Genomic DNA, 17,538 nt, shown 5'->3' with positions numbered 1-17,538 from the left:
TAGAAAGACAAGGGCAGCAGATACTTGAGAACACTCCCACCTGCAAGTTCCCCTCCAAACCACTCACCATCCTGACTTGGAAATACATTGCCGTTCCTTCACAGTCGCTGAGTCAAAATCCTAGAATTCCCTCCCTAACAGCACTGCAGGTGTACCTACACCTCAGCGACTGCAGCGACTCAGGAAGGCAGCTCACCGCCACCTTCTGAACGGCAGTGAGAGCTGGGGAGTAAACACTGGCCTAACCAGCGACACCCACATTCCATGAATGAATTTTTTAGAAGTATCTCACCATCAAATGATTCGTTAATTTATTCTCTTTGAAAGTGAAGTGAATATAATTTATCTGCTGGTCAGTGACTGAATACATTATGTAGGGTCCTGTTACTGTGGGTGTGACAACTGTCTGAGATCTGAATTTAGATGGGGCGGATGTTAGAATTTCCTCAGAACTCAAAATTGCAGAGCTTTGATTTACTGAGTTTATTGATGTGAGTGAGTATGTAAGACAGATGAAAAGATTAGAATCATAGAGTCTTACAGCACAGAAAGAGGCCATTCAGCCCACCGTACCTATGCTAGCTCTTTGAAAGAACTATCCAATTTAGTTCCTCAGGCCCACTTTTCCCTCTAATCCTGAACTCATTTCCTCTGCAAAGCAAGTGTGCTGTTGCCTTTTGAAAGTTCCTCTCAAATTCTTTCTGCTGCTCTTCCTTGCGATTATCTCCAAGCCAAACAACCCTTTAGCTCTTTTTCCGATTACTTTAAATCTTTGAGCTCTGGTTATTGACGCAATTACCAGAGGAAACCGTCTCAGCTTCTTTAGTCTAACAAAGCCCCTTTTAGTTTTAAACATCTTTATTAAATATCCCTCTCACTTTGTCTCCTCTAAGTAGAAGAACCCCAGCTTCTCCTTTCTCTCCACATACATTCCTCATGGACAAAATTATCATGTTTGGTCTCCTAATGACCGGAATTTTACTGGCACTCCGGAATCGGAGTGGGTGAGGCTGGCAGAACGGCATTCTCCGTGGGCCTTGGGTGGACTCTTACGAGCCTTGGGCAGGCAAAGTGGTAAAATTCTGGCAAGAATCACAACCAAGGGGCTGATTTTATTTGGAGCCGGTTTGATTGGTCTATTTATTGCCCATTAGGGGCAGCAGATTGCCAAGGTTATTTTAAATGCTGTGTCAGTCTACCTCCCATCCGACCAGTGTGAAGATCAGCCTGTCCCTGTTTCCAGGGGCAGGGATTTTGGGAGGGTCTTTCATGCGGGGAGTGAGTGGAAGGAGGCAGTGTTCCTCCCCACTCCGCAAACAGAATCTCCCTTGATGGACCCTTTCTGTCTCAGTTGTGTCTCACTCTGCCACCCCTCCTGTTCGAGACTTTGCTGTAACAAATTGCACAACTCATGTCCATTTATGAGATTCCACCTGCTTGGGGCAGACATGTCTGCCTTCTAAAATGGGTGAGTGGGTAAGTACCCTGCGTGGTATTTTACCAGCACTAAAACTATCCCAAAAACTGTGAGGCAAAGGTTGGGGTTAAAGGCAAGATGCTGTGGATGCTGGAATCTGAAACAAAAGCTGAAAATGCTGGAAAATCTCAGCAGGTCTGACAGCATCTGTGGAGAGAGAACAGAGTCTGGACGACCCTTCGTCAGGGTTGTTGTTGAAGGTTAAGGTTAACTGGCCTCGGACACACATACCTAATCCAACCTCCACTATAGAATCATACCTCAGTCCTAGTTTAATAACCTGGAGGAAGACTTTGTCTTCAGTAGAGGGTGAGGAGCTAGGAGACTCCAAGTGGCAGGAGTAGGTCACTGCAGTGTGACTTGTTTACATAGCTGTTGTAAAAGGCAGGAATTTATAATGTTGGCACAAAAGTGTAACAAAACTGTGACAATATGGAGCAAGATTCCAGAGACAAGAAATGTGAGCAGATATTGGTGCCAGAAATAAACAAAGAGATAACTGATGCATGTAATTATCATGAGGGATTTTAATCTATGTATCAATTGGTCAAACCAGGTCGGTCAAGGCAGCCTTGAGAAGGAGTTCATAGAATGTTTCTGCGATAGCTTCTTTGAACAGTATGTAATGGAACTGATAAGGGGACAAGTTATCCTAGATCTGGTCCTATGTAATGATGATGTGGAGATGCTGATGTTGGACTGGGTAAACTCAGTAAGGAGTAGCACAACACCAGGTTAAAGTCCAACAGGTTTATTTGGTAGCACAAGCCACTAGCTTTCAGAGTGCTGCCCCTTCATCAAGTTAGTCACCTGATGAAGGTGCAACGCTCCGAAAGCTAGTGTCCTGGGTAATGAGACAGGAATAATTAATGATCTTATAGTTAGGGATCCTCTTGGAAGAAGCAATCACAGTGTGGTTGAATTTAAAATACAGATGAAGCGTGAGAAGGTAATATCCAATCCCCGTGTCTTGTGTGTAAATAAAGGAAACTGCAAAGGGATGAGGGAGGAGTTGGCTAAGGTAGACTGGGAGCAAAAACTTTATGGTGGGACAACTGAGGAACAGTGGAGGACTCTCAAAGCGATCTTTCACAGTGCTCAGCAAAAGTATATACCAGTGATAAGGAGGGACTGCAGAAAAAAGGATAATCTGCCATGGATATCTAAGGAAATAGGAAATAAAGGAGGATACCAAATTGAAAGAAAATGCATACAAAGTGACAAAGATTAGTGGGAAACTAGAGGATTGGGAAATCTTTAAAGGTCAGCAGAAAGCCACAAAAAAAGCTATAAAGAAAAGTAAAATGGATGATGAGAGTAAACTAGCTCAGAATACAAAAACAGATGGCAAAAGTTTCTACAAATATATAAAACAAAAAAGAGTGGCTAAAGTAAACATTGGTCCTTTAGGGGATGAGAAGGGGATGTAATAACTGGAAATGAGAAAATGGCTGAGGCATTGAACAGGTATTTTGTGTCGGTCTTCACACTGGAAGACACAAATAACATGCCAAAAATTGATGACAGGAAGGCTATGGCAGGTGAGAACCTAGAAACTATCATTATCACAAAAGAGGTAGTGTTGGGCAAGTTAATGGGGGGGCTAAAGGTAGACAAGTCTCCTGGTCCTGATGGAATGCATCCCAAGGTACTAAAAGAAACGACAGGAGAAATAGAAAATGTGCTAGTAGTAATTTTTCAAAATTCGCTGGACTTTGGAGTGGTTCCCGCAGATTGGAAAATAGCAAATCTGACGCCACTGTTTAAAAAAGGAGGTAGACAAAAGGCAGGTAACTATAGGCCGGTTAGCTTAACTTCTGTAGTAGGGAAAATGCTTGAATCTATCATCAAGGAAGAAATAGTGAGACATCTGGATATAAATTGTCCCATTGGGAAGATGCAGCATGGGTTCATGAAGGGAAGATGATGTTTGACTAATTTGGTGGAATTCTTTGAGAACATTACATGTGCAGTGGACAATGGGGAACCTGTAAATGTGGTGTATCTGGATTTCCAGAAGCATTTGACAAGGTGCGACACCAAATACATAAGATACAGGTGCACGTTGTTACGGGTAATGTATTAACATGGATAAAGGATTGGTTAACAAACAGAAAGCAAAGAGTGGAGGTAAATGGATGTTTCTCTGGTTGGTGACCGGTGGATAGTGGTGTGCCTCAGGGATCAGTGTTGAGACCACAATTGTTTACAATTTACATAAATGATTTGGAGTTGGGGACCAGGTGCAATGTGTCAAAATTTGCAGATAACACTAAGATGAATGGCAGAGCAAAGTGTGCAGAGGATGCTGAAAGTCTGCAAAGGGATATAAATAGTGTGAGTATAGATAGTCTAAGTGGGCAAGGGTCTAGCAGATGGAGCACAATATTGGTAAATGTAAGGTCATCCATTTTGGTAGGAATAACAGCAAAATGGACTATTATTTAAATGGTAAAAAATTGCAGCATGCTGCTGTGCAGAGGGACCTGGGTGTCCTTGTGCAGGAATCTCAAGGAGTTGGTTTGCAGGTGCAGCAGGTGATTAAGAAGGCAAATGGAATTTTGTCCTTCATTATCCTTCGCTGGATTCCGGGGAAGTGCCGGATGATTGGAAAACGGCTAATGTTACGCCGTTGTTTAAGAAGGGTGCCAGGCAAAAGGCGGGGAATTGTAGGCCGGTTAGTTTAACGTCTGTGGTAGGTAAAATGTTAGAATCTGTCATTAAGGAGGAAATTGCAAAGCATCTTGAAGGGAATTGCTTGATAGAGCAGATGCAGCACGGTTTCATTAAAGGGAAGTCGTGTCTGACAAATTTACTGGAGTTCTATGAGGATGTGTCTAGGGCGGTGGATAGAGGAGAGCCGATGGATGTGGTCTTTCTAGATTTTCAGAAGGCGTTTGACAAAGTGCCTCACAAGACGTTATTGCAGAAGGTCGAGGGACATGGAGTTGGGGGTAGGGTGTTAGCGTGGATAGAGGATTGGTTGTCAAATAGGAGGCAGAGAGTGGGGGTCAACGGGTGCTATTCGGATTGGCGGATGGTGACTAGTGGAGTGCCCCAGGGGTTGGTGCTGGGGCCTCAGCTTTTTACCATTTATATAGATGATCTGGAGGAGGGAACCGAGTGTAGAGTGTCGAAATTTGCTGATGACACCAAGATTGGGGGAACGGCAAATTGTGCGGAGGGTGTTGAGAGTCTGCAGAAGGATCTAGATAGGCTGGGCGAATGGGCCAGGAAATGGCAAATGGAATTTAATGTTGGCAAGTGTGAGGTGGTCCACTTTGGTAGGAAAAATGGTAGGAAGGACTATTACTTACGAGGCGAAAAACTGCAGCAGGCGACGGTGCAGAGGGACCTCGGGGTCCTTGTGCATGAGTCGCAAAAACCCAGCTTGCAGGTGCAGCAGGTGGTCAGGAAGGCGAATGGGATGCTGGCCTTCATAGCGAGGGGGATTGAATATAAAAGTAGGGAGGTCTTGCTGCAGCTGTATAGGGCATTGGTGAGGCTGCAACTGGAGTACTGTGTGCATTTTTGGGCGCCGCACCTGCGCAAAGATATTTTGGCCTTGGAGGGAGTGCAGAGGAGGTTTACTAGGCTGATACCGGAGTTGAGGGGGTTGAGCTATGAGGAGAGGCTGAATAAACTAGGCTTGTACTCGTTAGAGTTTAGAAGAATGAGGGGAGATCTCATTGAGACGTATAAGATGATGAATGGGATGGATAGGATAGAGGTGGAAAGACTCTTCCCGCTCAAAAAAGACAATAGGACTAGGGGGCACAGCCTCAAGATAAAGGGGGGGCGGTTTAGAACGGAGTTGAGGAGGAACTTATTCACTCAAAGGGTGGTGAATCTCTGGAATTCTCTGCCCGTTGAAGTGGTGGAGGCTGCCTCGCTAAATATTTTTAAGACGCGGGTTGATGGGTTTTTGATAAGAGAGGGGATTAAGGGTTATGGGGAGAGGGCGGGAAAGTGGAACTGAGCAGCGACAGATCAGCCATGATCTTATTGAATGGCGGGGCAGGCTCGAAGGGCTAGATGGCCTACTCCTGCTCCTATTTCTTATGTTCTTATTGCTAGAGGGATGGAGTTGAAAAACAGTGAGGTTAAATTGCAACTGTCTCAAGTGCTGGTGAGGCCACACCTGGAGTACTGTGTACAGTTTTGGTCTCCTTACTTGAGAAAGGATATACTGGCACTGGAGGGGGTACAGAGGAGATTCACTGGGTTGATTGCAGAGTTGAGAGGGTTGGCTTATGAGGAGAAACTAAGTAGACTGGGGCTATACTCATTGGAATTCAGAAGAATGAGAGGAGATTTTATAGAAACATATAAGATTATGAAGGGAATAGATAAGATAGAAGCAGGGAAGTTGTTTCCACTGGCGGGTGAAACTAGAACTAGGGGGCATAGCCTCAAAATAAGGGGGAGCAGATTTAGGACTGAGTTGAAGAGGAACTTCTTCACACAAAGGGTCGTGAATCTGTGGAATCCCCTGCCCAGTGAAGCAGTTGAGGCTACCTCATTGAATGTTTTTAAGGCAAGGATAGATACATTTTTGAAGAGTAAAGGAATTAAGGGTTATGGTGAGTGGGTGGGTAAGTGGAGCTGAGTCCATGAAAGGATCAGCCATGATCTTATTGAATGGTGGAGCAGGTTCGAGGGGCCAGATGGCCGACTCCTGCTCCTAGTTCTTATGTTCTTATATAAGAACTTTAATATGTTAGATCGGTTCAGATGGACAATAGTTGATAGAAAGAGAAGTAGATGAATGGATGGGTAGAAAGATCAAATTTTGTATCTATATAGAATCTTTAATGCAATAAAACATCTGAAGGTGTCTCATTAAAAGGAATGTTACCTGATGGACTGAGAAAGAGAAAGTTTTTTAACAGCAGTCACATAAACCTCATAAAGGGGCAGAATTGACTTCATTACTTCAAGTGTTACTGCAGTTAAGGTGTTTAATAAACTTTGGATAAGTAACAATGTAAATGTGTCAAATGTCCACCTGCTGGCAAACATTAAGACCTTTGTTAATAGAACATTGAAATGTGTGAAATTAAACTGAGAGGTTAAACTGCTGGGGTTCTGTGACGTTTCTTGTTGATGTACCGCACTACACCAGGGATTACAGTCTTCATCTGGAAAAGCATTTTTGGTCTTCTCTGGTCACCCACCCCACCAATGAGATGACATTGTCAGGTAAATAATTTGGTTTGCTGGCATCCTCCATTGGCTTTGTTTACTGCTTTCCATATGGATCCAACATCCTGAATCTCCAGTAAGTATGTATATGTAACAGCATGCCAAAGAAATACTACGGAGAATCGATACCACTTCGGGTGACCAAAATCCTGAAAAGCACAATATGCAAACTACAGTGTCAGACAGAACCCTTCAGATAATGTATAAGTGACATTCTGTCTGCAGTCAAACATCTCATGCTGTTTCACAGGAGTTCTATCAGACAGAATTTGTCATTGAGCACATGCATAAGGGGATAGTAGGGCAGGTAACCAAAGGGTTGGTTAATTAAAGAAGTAGGATCATTCTTTCTGGAGGAAGAGAGGTTGAGGAGCAGAGGTAAGGAATTTAGGACCCAGGCAATTGAAGGCACAGCCATTGAAACGATTAAAATTGAGAATATGCAGGAAGCCAGATTAGGGTCTACACATGCAGAGGGTGGCAGTATTGACGGAGGGTGATATATAAAGGGGCAAAAGATCCATGGATACTCTGGAGAAATGCCACCAGCACCAAAGTTACAGAGAACTCCCCATCAATGTTGGCAGTTCCTTTGGGAGCTCTGCTGATTGAGCAGTGTAATTTCAACATGATCCTCGGATTGGCATTTCACTCGGATCTCTTTTGATCAGAAATTCTCTGAAGGAATTTCTAAATGTGGCACCAGTCTAACATGAGACAAAGAACTCCCCACTCACCTGACGAAGGGGCAAAGCCCCAAGAACTAGTGGCGTTTGCTACCAAATAAACCTGTTGGACTTTAACATGGTGTTGTGAGACTTCTTAACTATGGGACATTATTGACATGGATATGAATGGAAGAAAGATATGCTTTTCTATAGCACATCCTCATCTCACAGAAACAACCATGGCCATTTCACATCCATCCTGTGCTTGTAATAAGAGTGTTTATGATACTGGGAAGTAAAAACATTCCCTCTGTTTTCATGTGAGAACATAAGGTCAAGCAGAGATGTCCAAATCTTCAGGATAATGGCTACCCTGTAATTAGGTTATCCACTTTGGTATAAATAATAGTAGGAGGGATTATTATTTAAAGGGTGAAAAGCTGCAGCATGCTACAGTGCAGAGGGACCTGGGGGTCCTTGTGCACGAGTCGCAAAAACCCAGTCTGCAGGTGCAGCAGGTGATCAAGAAGGCGAATGGGATGTTGGCCTTTATAGCGAGGGGGATAGAATGGGATATCAATCAAGTGACCTATCAATCAAGTGGGCTGCTTTGTTCTGGATGGCGTTGAGTTTTGTCAGTATTGTCAAAGCTGCACTCATCCAGGGAACTGGGAGCATTCTATCACACCACTGACTTGTGCCAGGTCCGTGATGGAGAGGTTTGTGGAACCCAAATCTTCCAATTTAGAACCATAGAATCCCTAAAGTGTGGAAGGAGGCCATTCGACCCCTTGAGTCTGCACCGACCACAATCCCACCTTGGCTGTGTCCCCAAAACCCCTTGCATTTACCCTAGCTAGTCCTCCTGACACTAAAGGACAATTTTAGCATGGCCAATCCATCTAACCCGCACATCTTTGGACTGTGGGGGGAAACCCACACAGATATGGGGAGAACATGCAGACAGTACCCCAAACCAGGAATCGAACCCGGGTCCTTGGTGCTGTGAGGCAGCAGTGCCATTTAGTACTGTGGGAGTACCTACGTTACATGGACTGCATCAGTTCAAGAAGGCAGCTCACCACCATCTTCTCAAGGACGATTATGGATAGACAATAAATACTGGCCTCACCAGTGATGCTCACACACCAACTATGAATAATAAAAATAAACCATCTGTCAGTGTTGGGTAGGTTGGAGAAAGTTCTTTCACTGTAAACGATGACCAAGCTAGGCTATGACTAAGTTTGGCAGTCCCTGTTCAGCAGGGACTTCTTGCCATGTTCCTGGACAGCCCAATCTTGCAGCACTCAGCAATCCGGCAAACGGGGAAAAATGGGGCAACTGAGTGGGGCACCCAATCCATCTCCTTCCATTGCTTCACTTTTGGCAGCCAGGGTCTTAAACTCAGAAATTTGCTTCCTATACCTCTCCACCCCTCTCTCTCTCCTCCATTCAGATATTCTTAAGGCCTATCTCTCTGACCAAGGTTGTGGCCCCCTGTCCCATTCTCCTCCGAAGGCTAAGTGTCAGACTGCGTTCGATAATGCTTCTGGGAAATATCCAGGGACTTTTTACTAAATTCACAGTGCAGTATAAACACAACTTATCATTGTTCAATTCCAGATAACCAGGCAGTTAAGGATAGAGCTGGAACCCATCTTTACACTCTTTCACATTTTCATATACGGAGACACACATTATAGACTTGTGTTCCTATACACAGCAGCACAAGCGAATCCCCAATGTACGCCGACTGCCTAAATACAATTCAACACTATAATTAATGGATAGAGAAAGTCAGAAATCTGTAGCTACTCTGAGCATAATCTAAGATCTGCCCTTCCCAGGAGGGCTTTGAAAATCTGGAAAAACATGAAAATGAAAGCAATGTGTGGTGAACCATTTTAATATATCCAAGGATCAAAGCACTTCTCCACTGAAAGAGGAGGGAAAATTGGGAAAAAAAACCTTTCCTTTCTATAATATCTTTCACAATTCCAGGGCATCCCAAAGCACTTGGCAGTGGGGTATTTCTGAAGTGCAGTCACTGTTGTAATGTGGGAAATGTGGCAGCCAATTAACACACAGCAAGATCCCACAAACCGCACAGTGAATAATCAACTGATCATCTGTTTTCAGTGATATTGGTTGAGGAATAAATATTGACCCAGAACACCAGGAAGAGATGTCTTAATTACCCTTGGGATCAAATTTAAACAATAAAAGTTGGAAGTTTATTTATTAGTGTCACAAATAGGCTTACATTAACACTGCAATGAAGTCACTGTGAAAAGCACCTAGTCGCCACACTCTAACCTGTTTGGGTACACTGAGGGAGAATTTAGCACGGCCAATGCACCTAACCAGCACATCTTTCAGACTGTGGGAGGAAACTGGAGCACCTGGAGGAAACCCACGCAGACACGGGGAGAACGTGCAATCTTCACACAGACAAGCCAGGAATCGAACCCAGGTCCCTGGCGTTGTGAGGCAGTAGTGTTAACCACATTAGAGGAGTTAAGCAGTTGGAGATACACCTTAATTATACAGGGAAGCAGGGAGAATAAACACATTAAAAGTTGCTGCGGTATTTTCTCCATGCTAATGCAAGCCAGGAGCTTTCAGATGGTCTAGTTAGTTTTACTTGGCTCTGCCGGACAGCTCACATTGCCAATTTCTGAATGATTGAGTGCCTTGTGGGAATGCCAAGGTGGATGCGACCTCAATGCAGAATTTACAAATAATCAAGCGATTACACTGTTATTTCAATGATCAATGACTTGTTCGGGTTAGGGCAATAGACAGGCTTATTTCCCCCAGTTAACAAGAATTGTCAATAAACATATCCCACTACTTCCACAGGCCACACGTCTTGTGGGCAGTCACCTATTTCATAGCAGGGAGGAGGCCATTCAGCCCCTCAAGCCTGTTCTGCCATCCAGCTGGATCACAGCTGATCAGTATCTTCACACCATTTATCCACTTCAGTTTCATAATCCTTAATATTGTTTGTAACAAAAATCTATCAATCTCAATTTTGAAATTTTCAATTGACTTCCAGCCTCAACAGCTCTTTCGGGGCAGATTGTTCCTGGCACGAGACTCCAATCATTAATAATTCATTGGTATGAGGTTCAAATCCCAAAAATTGGGCAATCTTAAATTTATTTCATTGAATAACTCTGGAATAAAAAGCTAATGTCTGTAATGTTGACCATGAAATAACTTTGATTGTCAGAAGTGGCTCATTAATGTCCTTTGGGGAAGGAAATCTGTCGCCTTTACCCAATCTGGCAAATATGTGACTCCAGACTCACAGCAAGGCGGTTGACTCTCAACTGCCCTCTGAAATGGTTGAGCAAGTCACACAGTTGTATCAAACTGCTACAAAAAGCTATAATCCTCATGGGCTGTGACAGTCAAGAAGGTTCCTTACCACCTTCTCAAGGGCAATTAATAATGGAACTAAATGCTGATCTTACCATTGATGCTGACACTTTGACTTGATTTGATTTATTATCATCATATATATATTGGGGTAAAGTAAGAAGTATTGTTTCTTGTGCGCTATGCAGATAAAGCATACCGTTCACACTGTTAGGAGAGAAGGAAAGGAGAGAGTGCAGAATGTAGTGTTACGGTCATAGCTAGGGTGTAGAGAAAGATCAACTTAATATAAGGTAGGTCCATTCAAAAGTCTGACGGCAGCAGGGAAGCAGCTCTTCTTGAGTCGGTTGCTATGTGATCTCAGACCTTTGTACTTGCCTCCTGGCAGAAGAAGGTGGAAGAATGGAGTAAAACAAACTGCACTGTTTGCGCGTGGCATAGGAATCAATCACCAATGGTTGGTTCTTATATCATCTGAAAAAATTGCCTTTTTCGGGCTGTTCTCTGAGTCTTGTTTATCCCCAAAATGTGTTCTAATCATCGGCTCCATTTTCCAATGCTCTTTATTTACAAATTTGACCCTGTTTTGCTTCAATTTCCTCACACGACAGGAACATTCTTCCAGCTGATCTTCCGCCTCCCTTCTCTCTCAAACATTCCTTCCAACATCATCTTTTCTGTACCATCGCTTCGTGACACACATCCAAAATATTTCAGCTTTCACCTGTCCATCACTGAGAGCCTGCCTGTGTCGTCAGCACCTTCCCACTCATTTGTCCGTCAGTGCTTTTTGCTCTGAGCATCGTTTGGATATAAATTCAGAAGATCTGGTCTTTTTCTTGCTTCTTTGTATCCTAACATTGCGTACTGTGTGAAGTCACCAGATGACTGGAGGCTGACAGGTGATGGTTTAACCTGAGACTCACCACACCTCAGGCTGTGAAGGTGGAATCTTCATAAGTAACCTCAGACAGTACAGGAATCGAACCCACGCTGCTGGGGTCGCTCTGCATCACTAACCAGCCGTCAAGCCAACTGAGCTAAACCGTTCTGGGACAGCACGGTGCCACAGCGATTAGCACTGCTGCCTCACAGCGCCAGGGACCCGGGTTCGATTCCTGGCTTGGGTCACTGTCACTGCGGAGTTTACACATTCTCCCCATGTCTGTGTGGGTTTCCTCCAGGTGCTCTGGTTTCCTTCCAAAAGACTTGAGGGTTAAATTGATTGACCAAGCTAAATTCCCCTTAGTGTCAGGGGGACTAGCTAGGGTAAAAATACACGGGTTTATGGAGATCGAGCCCCGGTGGGATTGTGGTTGGTGCACACTCGATGGGCTGAATGGCCTCCTTTTGCACTGTAAGATTTTATGACTCTATAAATAAGAAACATCAGTTTTAGTCCCACCCCAATCCTGATGGAAAGTCAATTCAGGCGGACTTAAAACCCAACATTGCTCTCAATTCCATAGATCCCTGAGCCATGTATTAGAATAACATTCCTCCATTGAAAGTTTGTTGAAAATCTTTTTAAAGAATTGCATTAGAAATTAACCAGTGTAAAAAAAAGGGAGAAAATCTGCCGAAAAAGATGTAGCAGGTTTAATGTCAATACTTTCTTTGGGAGCTTGAATTCTCTGCAGTTTTAACACAAGTTCTGGGACTCTGATATTTGGAACCTCTTGAAGGACAGGAGTTATTTTCGGTGAAGGTACAGTTGCGTCCAGCCCAAATTACAGAAAAGAAAAGCCCACCTTGTGAATTTACCTGTTTTAACATGTCAACACCCTGTAATAACAGGCTGACTCCGGGTCCCAGGCTGTCACGGGGTATCTTATCTGCAGCGTTCTTGGCCAGTTCAGCTATCTGAGTTTTGCAGTTTTACAGCCGGCAGTCTGGCAGGATTGGAGAGTTGGAATAAAACTCAGTGAGTGAGGAGGCATGGGCTGGTGTTACATTGCCAGTTACCTAGCAACATACAGGAGGGGGGAATCTCTGTAACATTACACTGCCAGCCATGGGAATGTGCAGTGGGGGAAGGAGCTGCTTATTTCTTTATTTATATCGGAGGGAGCTGGCATTTTGCAACAGTCCCATTTCTCGTTCCCAAATCAAGTGACTGACGCATGCGTCCAACCAGTTTGGCTATAGAGTTTCTAATGGTGGAGAGGGAGAGAGAGAGAGAGATGGAAGTGTCTGAGTTCAGGAACTGGAGTGAGATTATCAGCAGAGATCCCCTGTGAAGGAGGAAGGGGAGAAAGCACAGGGACAGGTTTGTCCCTGTGCTGTGGGCTCAGTGTGTGTAGCAGGTGTATCGCTGCTCTCTCACACACTCAGACACCGACACACAGAGAGTTACAGCTGATCAGAGCAGCGGCTGCGATACAATGTGGAACTGCGGACTGACTGTGCTATTGACCACAGGTGAGTGAGGCTGGGGGAGACGCACAGGGTGTGAGAGGGGTAGCACTGTGGGGGGTGGGGTGGTTGGGGTAGCACTGTGGGGGGTGGGGTGGTTGGGGTAGCACTGTGGGGGGGGGGTAGTAGGGGTAGCACTGTGGGGGGGGGTAGTAGGGGTAGCACTGTGGGGGGGGGGTAGTAGGGGTAGCACTGTGGGGGGGGTGGTAGGGGTAGCACTGTGGGGGGGGGTGGTAGGGGTAGCACTGTGGGGGGGGGTGGTAGGGGTAGCACTGTGGGGGGGGTGGTAGGGGTAGCACTGTGGGGGGGGGTGGTAGGGGTAGCACTGTGGGGGGGTGGTAGGGGTAGCACTGTGGGGGGAAGCACAGTGTTGGGCTGGGGTGGGGTGAAAGGGGAGATACTGGGGCGGGGTAGAGTGTGGTGTGTGTGTGTTGGGGGGGGGGAGGTTAAATTCTGGTTCAGTTCATTGCTGCTTTGATTCTCTGGTGAAGCCTGGCTCTGGGGGGAGGGGGAGAGTTGTCCGAGGGTTTCTATGTTTGTTACTAACACAATGCAAGCCTCCCCTCACCTTATCCTGAAATGTAACCTTGACCCCCCAGGGCCCCAAATATTTCCCATTCTGACAGCTACAAGTCCGGGCGTGACCCATCTCTGGGCCAGAGAGAGAGTGAGAGTGTTAGCAGAAAGCAGGCTGGTTAATATTTCACCTTGCTGAGCTACTCCTGTGTCAGTGTGACTTGGTGCAAAACACTCTCTGAGTCACTAGATTCTGGGTTCAAGTCCCACTGCAGAGAGTTTTGTGTACAGAACTGCAGGCTGATACTGGTGCAGTGCTGAGGGAGTGCTGCACTGCCGGAGGAGAGCTGCCTTAACCCCAGGCTCTGTCTGCTCTCCCAGACCCTCCCCGTGGAGGAGCAGGTGGGTTTCCCTGGAGCCCTGGTTGGTGTTTATTTCTCCTCCACTTTCACAAACAGGTGATCTGGTCATCATCACATTGTGCACAGCAAGATCCCACAGGCAACAATTTGGTTGCTGTTTCCCTCATTCCAACAGTGAGCAGAGTTTAAAACGTACTTTGTTGGTTGTAAAGAGATGCACGGTGGTCGTGGCGGCTGCTAAATATTTGCAACGGCCGTTAGATGATGAGTTTTAAGACAATTTACAAAGGAAATCTGCTTCACTGGGCTACTTACTGTTGACTGGATGTTTGTTGCCACCAGTGAAAGTAGAGGTTTATGTTGATACAAGATCTTTCGGAACCTCAGGACATCCCAAAGCACTTCTTTATGACTGTCACAAGTAGGCTTACATTAACATTGCAATGAAGCCACTTCCCCTAGTTGCCACACTGCGGCACCTGTTCAGGCACACTGAGGGAGAATTTAGCACGGCCAATGCACCTGACCACTCCTTCAGACTGTGGGAGGAAACCGGGCACCTGGAGGAAACCCACGCAGACACAGGGAGAATGTGCAGACTACACACATGATGTGGATATGCCAGCGTTGGACTGGGGTAAACACAGTAAAAAGCCTGACAACACCAGGTTTCAGTCCAACCGATTTATTTGCTATCAAATAAATCGCTATCAATTCTTCTCGCAAATTTTTTTCACCCAAAAAAAATTTGCTATCAATTTACTATCAAATAAATCGGTTGGACTGAAACCTGGTGTTGTCAGACTTTTTACTGCCCAGACTACACACAGACAGTGACCCGAGCTGGGAATTGAACCTGGGACCCTGCTGTGCCAACCACTGTGCCATCCTAGCCAATTAGGTAAGGTTTGAAAGTGCAAGTACAGCAGCCAATAGAGATTGTTTTTAGTGATGTTGCTCGAGATCTAAACATTAATCATTTGCTCTTTTTTTGGAATAGTGCTGCTTATATAGTGGCCCTATCTACCCTCTTGACATCTCCTCCAACACACTGCATCACTGACAGTGCAGCACTCACTCACAATCACACCATCCCTCGTTTTGCTGATGAATGAGAATAGATTGATAGGGTGGTAACTGGTTGGATTGGATTTGACCTGCTTTGTGTCAACAGGTTTATATCTGGGCAATTTTCCACATTGCCGGGTAGATGCCAGTGTGGTAGCTGTACTGGAAGAGTTTGGCTAGGGGAGCAGCAAGTTCTGGAGTACAAGTCTTCAGAACTATAGCCAGGGTCCATACCCTTCACAGTATCCAGTGCCTCCAACCATTTCTTGATATTTTGAGTGAATCAAATTAGCTGAAGACTGACATCTGTGATACTGGGGACCTCCAGAGGAGATGGATCATCTACTTGGCACCTCTGACTTATAGTGGTTCCGTACGTTTCTGCAATGATATGCTAGGCTGCCCTTACGTTGAGGGTGGGGATATTTTTGAAAGGAAATAACCTTTCTTATTATTGTTTAGTTGTTCACCATTGGGTGGGGCAAAACTGCAGATTTATTGGCTGGGTGGGGTTGCTTAGCTCTGTCTGAAAGCTTGCTGCTTCCACTGCTTAGCACGTGTTACCCTGTCTTACAGCATCACTCCTCGAGGTTACAGGTTGTGGTTGTATACAAGTCTCTGCTGATGTCCCACAGTGTCTCAGTGATGGCCACTTCTGAGTCGTTAGATCAGTTCGGAATCTATCCTGTCAATCCCACCCTAACCCGCACACCTTTGGACTGTGGGAGGAAACTGGAGCACCCGGAGGTGCTTTGAATATCATTAAAGCAAAGATCAATTAATTCTAGATTAACAAGGGGGTGAAAGATTATCGGAGGGTTTTTGGGAATGTGGGGTTGAGGTTACAGCCAGATCAGTTATGATCTTATTGAATGGTGAAGCAGGCTTGAGGGACTGAATGGCCTAATTTGTATGTTCAAATCGAGCTGTTTAGCCCAGCTCCCTCATGTTGCCGCTCAAAGCTTCTCTTGCTTTATTTCGTCCGTGGTCAGTGTAAACCATTGTTCTCCTGAATGTGTTTATTTAACTTTCCCGTAGATGCACCATCCTATTTTTGTTAGTCTTTGCAGTGGCCTGATCTGAACAGAGTGACTTGTTTGGCCACTTTTGCGGGTTAATCAGTTGCCACCCTTGTTGGGCACCTGCCTGCTTGGTTTAGAATGAGTTGTGACTGAATTACTTCCTCCTCTGACCTCGGAGATGGAGTATAATTTGTGATGTCTTGGAGTCTTGGCTCGGGTACAAAGTCCAATTGGAGCAGGGGCCCTTCTACCATCACACAGCTGGCAACAGGATAACTTTCAGCATTCTGATTCTCTCCTTTCATCTGGTCAGCCTTGTAATCCAGAGTAAGAGAAAGTACAGGATTAATCACCTGCTACACTGTAAACTTTGTGTTATCCAGCATTCCACCGATCAGAATTCACCACCAATTTGGAATTTTTGATGTTTCCCTAATACAAATCGTTACCAGGCCAACCAGAATTATCTATTACTTTATACTTTAATGAGCGGCACGGTGGCACCATGATTAGCACTGCTGCCTCACAGCACCAGGGACCTGGGTTCGATTCTGGCCTCTGGTCACTGTCTGTGCAGAGTTTGCACGTTCTCCCCGTGTCTGTGTGGGTTTCCTCCGGGTGCTCCAGTTCTCTCCCACAGTCCAAAGATATGCGGGTTAGGGTAGATTGACCATAATAAATTGATCCTTGGTGTCGGGGAATTAGTGGGGTAAATATGTGGGGGTTATGGGGATATGAGTTGGGTGCAGACTCGATGGGCTGAGTGGCCTCCTCCTGCACTGTAGGGATTCTCTGATCTTTGAATGTGTTTTCAACAATCACAGTTTAAATTGGTTGTCTATAATCCATGAAAATGTACAATAAATGTTGAAGACAGAAATGTGTTTTTGAGTGAGCAGTTATTTTGTGTCTTTTGAGATTTCTTGGTTAGAGGTTGTCAGCAAGAAGGTTTAGAGCAATTTTCATTAAGGAAATTTGGAACAATGTGTCCTCACTCTCTCTTTTGAGTGATAACTCCAATTAAATTTATTATTTTGACGTACACTAGCTTGAAGTCATAGAACAAATGGATTCACAGGGTTGATTGTTATTTGAGCTCATCCAGTACTCTGCAATTGTAATTCCTATTCTACCAAGTCCTGTTCACTATGATCCTCTGACCTACACTGACTCCCAGTGAAGCAATGCCTCAATTTTCAAATGTTCATAGTTGCGGCTGTCACTGGCAAAGTGAGTGTTTATTGTTCATCACAATTGCCCTGTGAGAAGGAGGCAGTGAGCTGCCGCCTTGAACCCCTGCAGCCCGTGTGATGTAGGTACACCCACAGTGCTGACAGGGAGAGAGTTCCAAGATTTTGACCCAGCACCAGTGAAGGAACGGTGAGATATTTCCACCGTTCCTGATGATGAATAAA

The 17,538-nt window shown here is 45.1% G+C and overlaps 1 protein-coding gene across 4 annotated transcripts in view; it reads left to right on the top strand.

Moving 5' to 3' along the window:
- Positions 1 to 17,538, top strand: part of LOC145347981 (protransforming growth factor alpha-like) — a 181,613-nt gene that overhangs the window by 129,033 nt on the left and 35,042 nt on the right. Inside the window, exon 1 of one of the 4 annotated variants that reach the window (XR_013887893.1) lies at positions 13,012 to 13,161. The exons of 1 other annotated variant lie outside the window; for it this stretch is intronic. Coding sequence is in view for 2 of the 3 variants with exons in the window: in XM_080196073.1 (XP_080052199.1) it covers positions 13,125 to 13,161 (37 nt within the window). In the remaining variant the exon portion in view is untranslated. Of the gene's footprint in view, positions 1 to 13,011; positions 13,162 to 17,538 lie in introns of those variants that run through there. 2 more of the 4 variants (XM_080196073.1, XM_080196052.1) reach the window with 2 other exon arrangements.

The sequence above is a fragment of the Carcharhinus amblyrhynchos genome, chromosome 1, assembly GCF_965287045.1.
Source record: "Carcharhinus amblyrhynchos chromosome 1, sCarAmb.v2.hapA, whole genome shotgun sequence".
Taxonomy (NCBI): Eukaryota; Metazoa; Chordata; class Chondrichthyes; order Carcharhiniformes; family Carcharhinidae; genus Carcharhinus; species Carcharhinus amblyrhynchos.
This window is presented reverse-complemented; position numbering and strand designations above follow the sequence as displayed.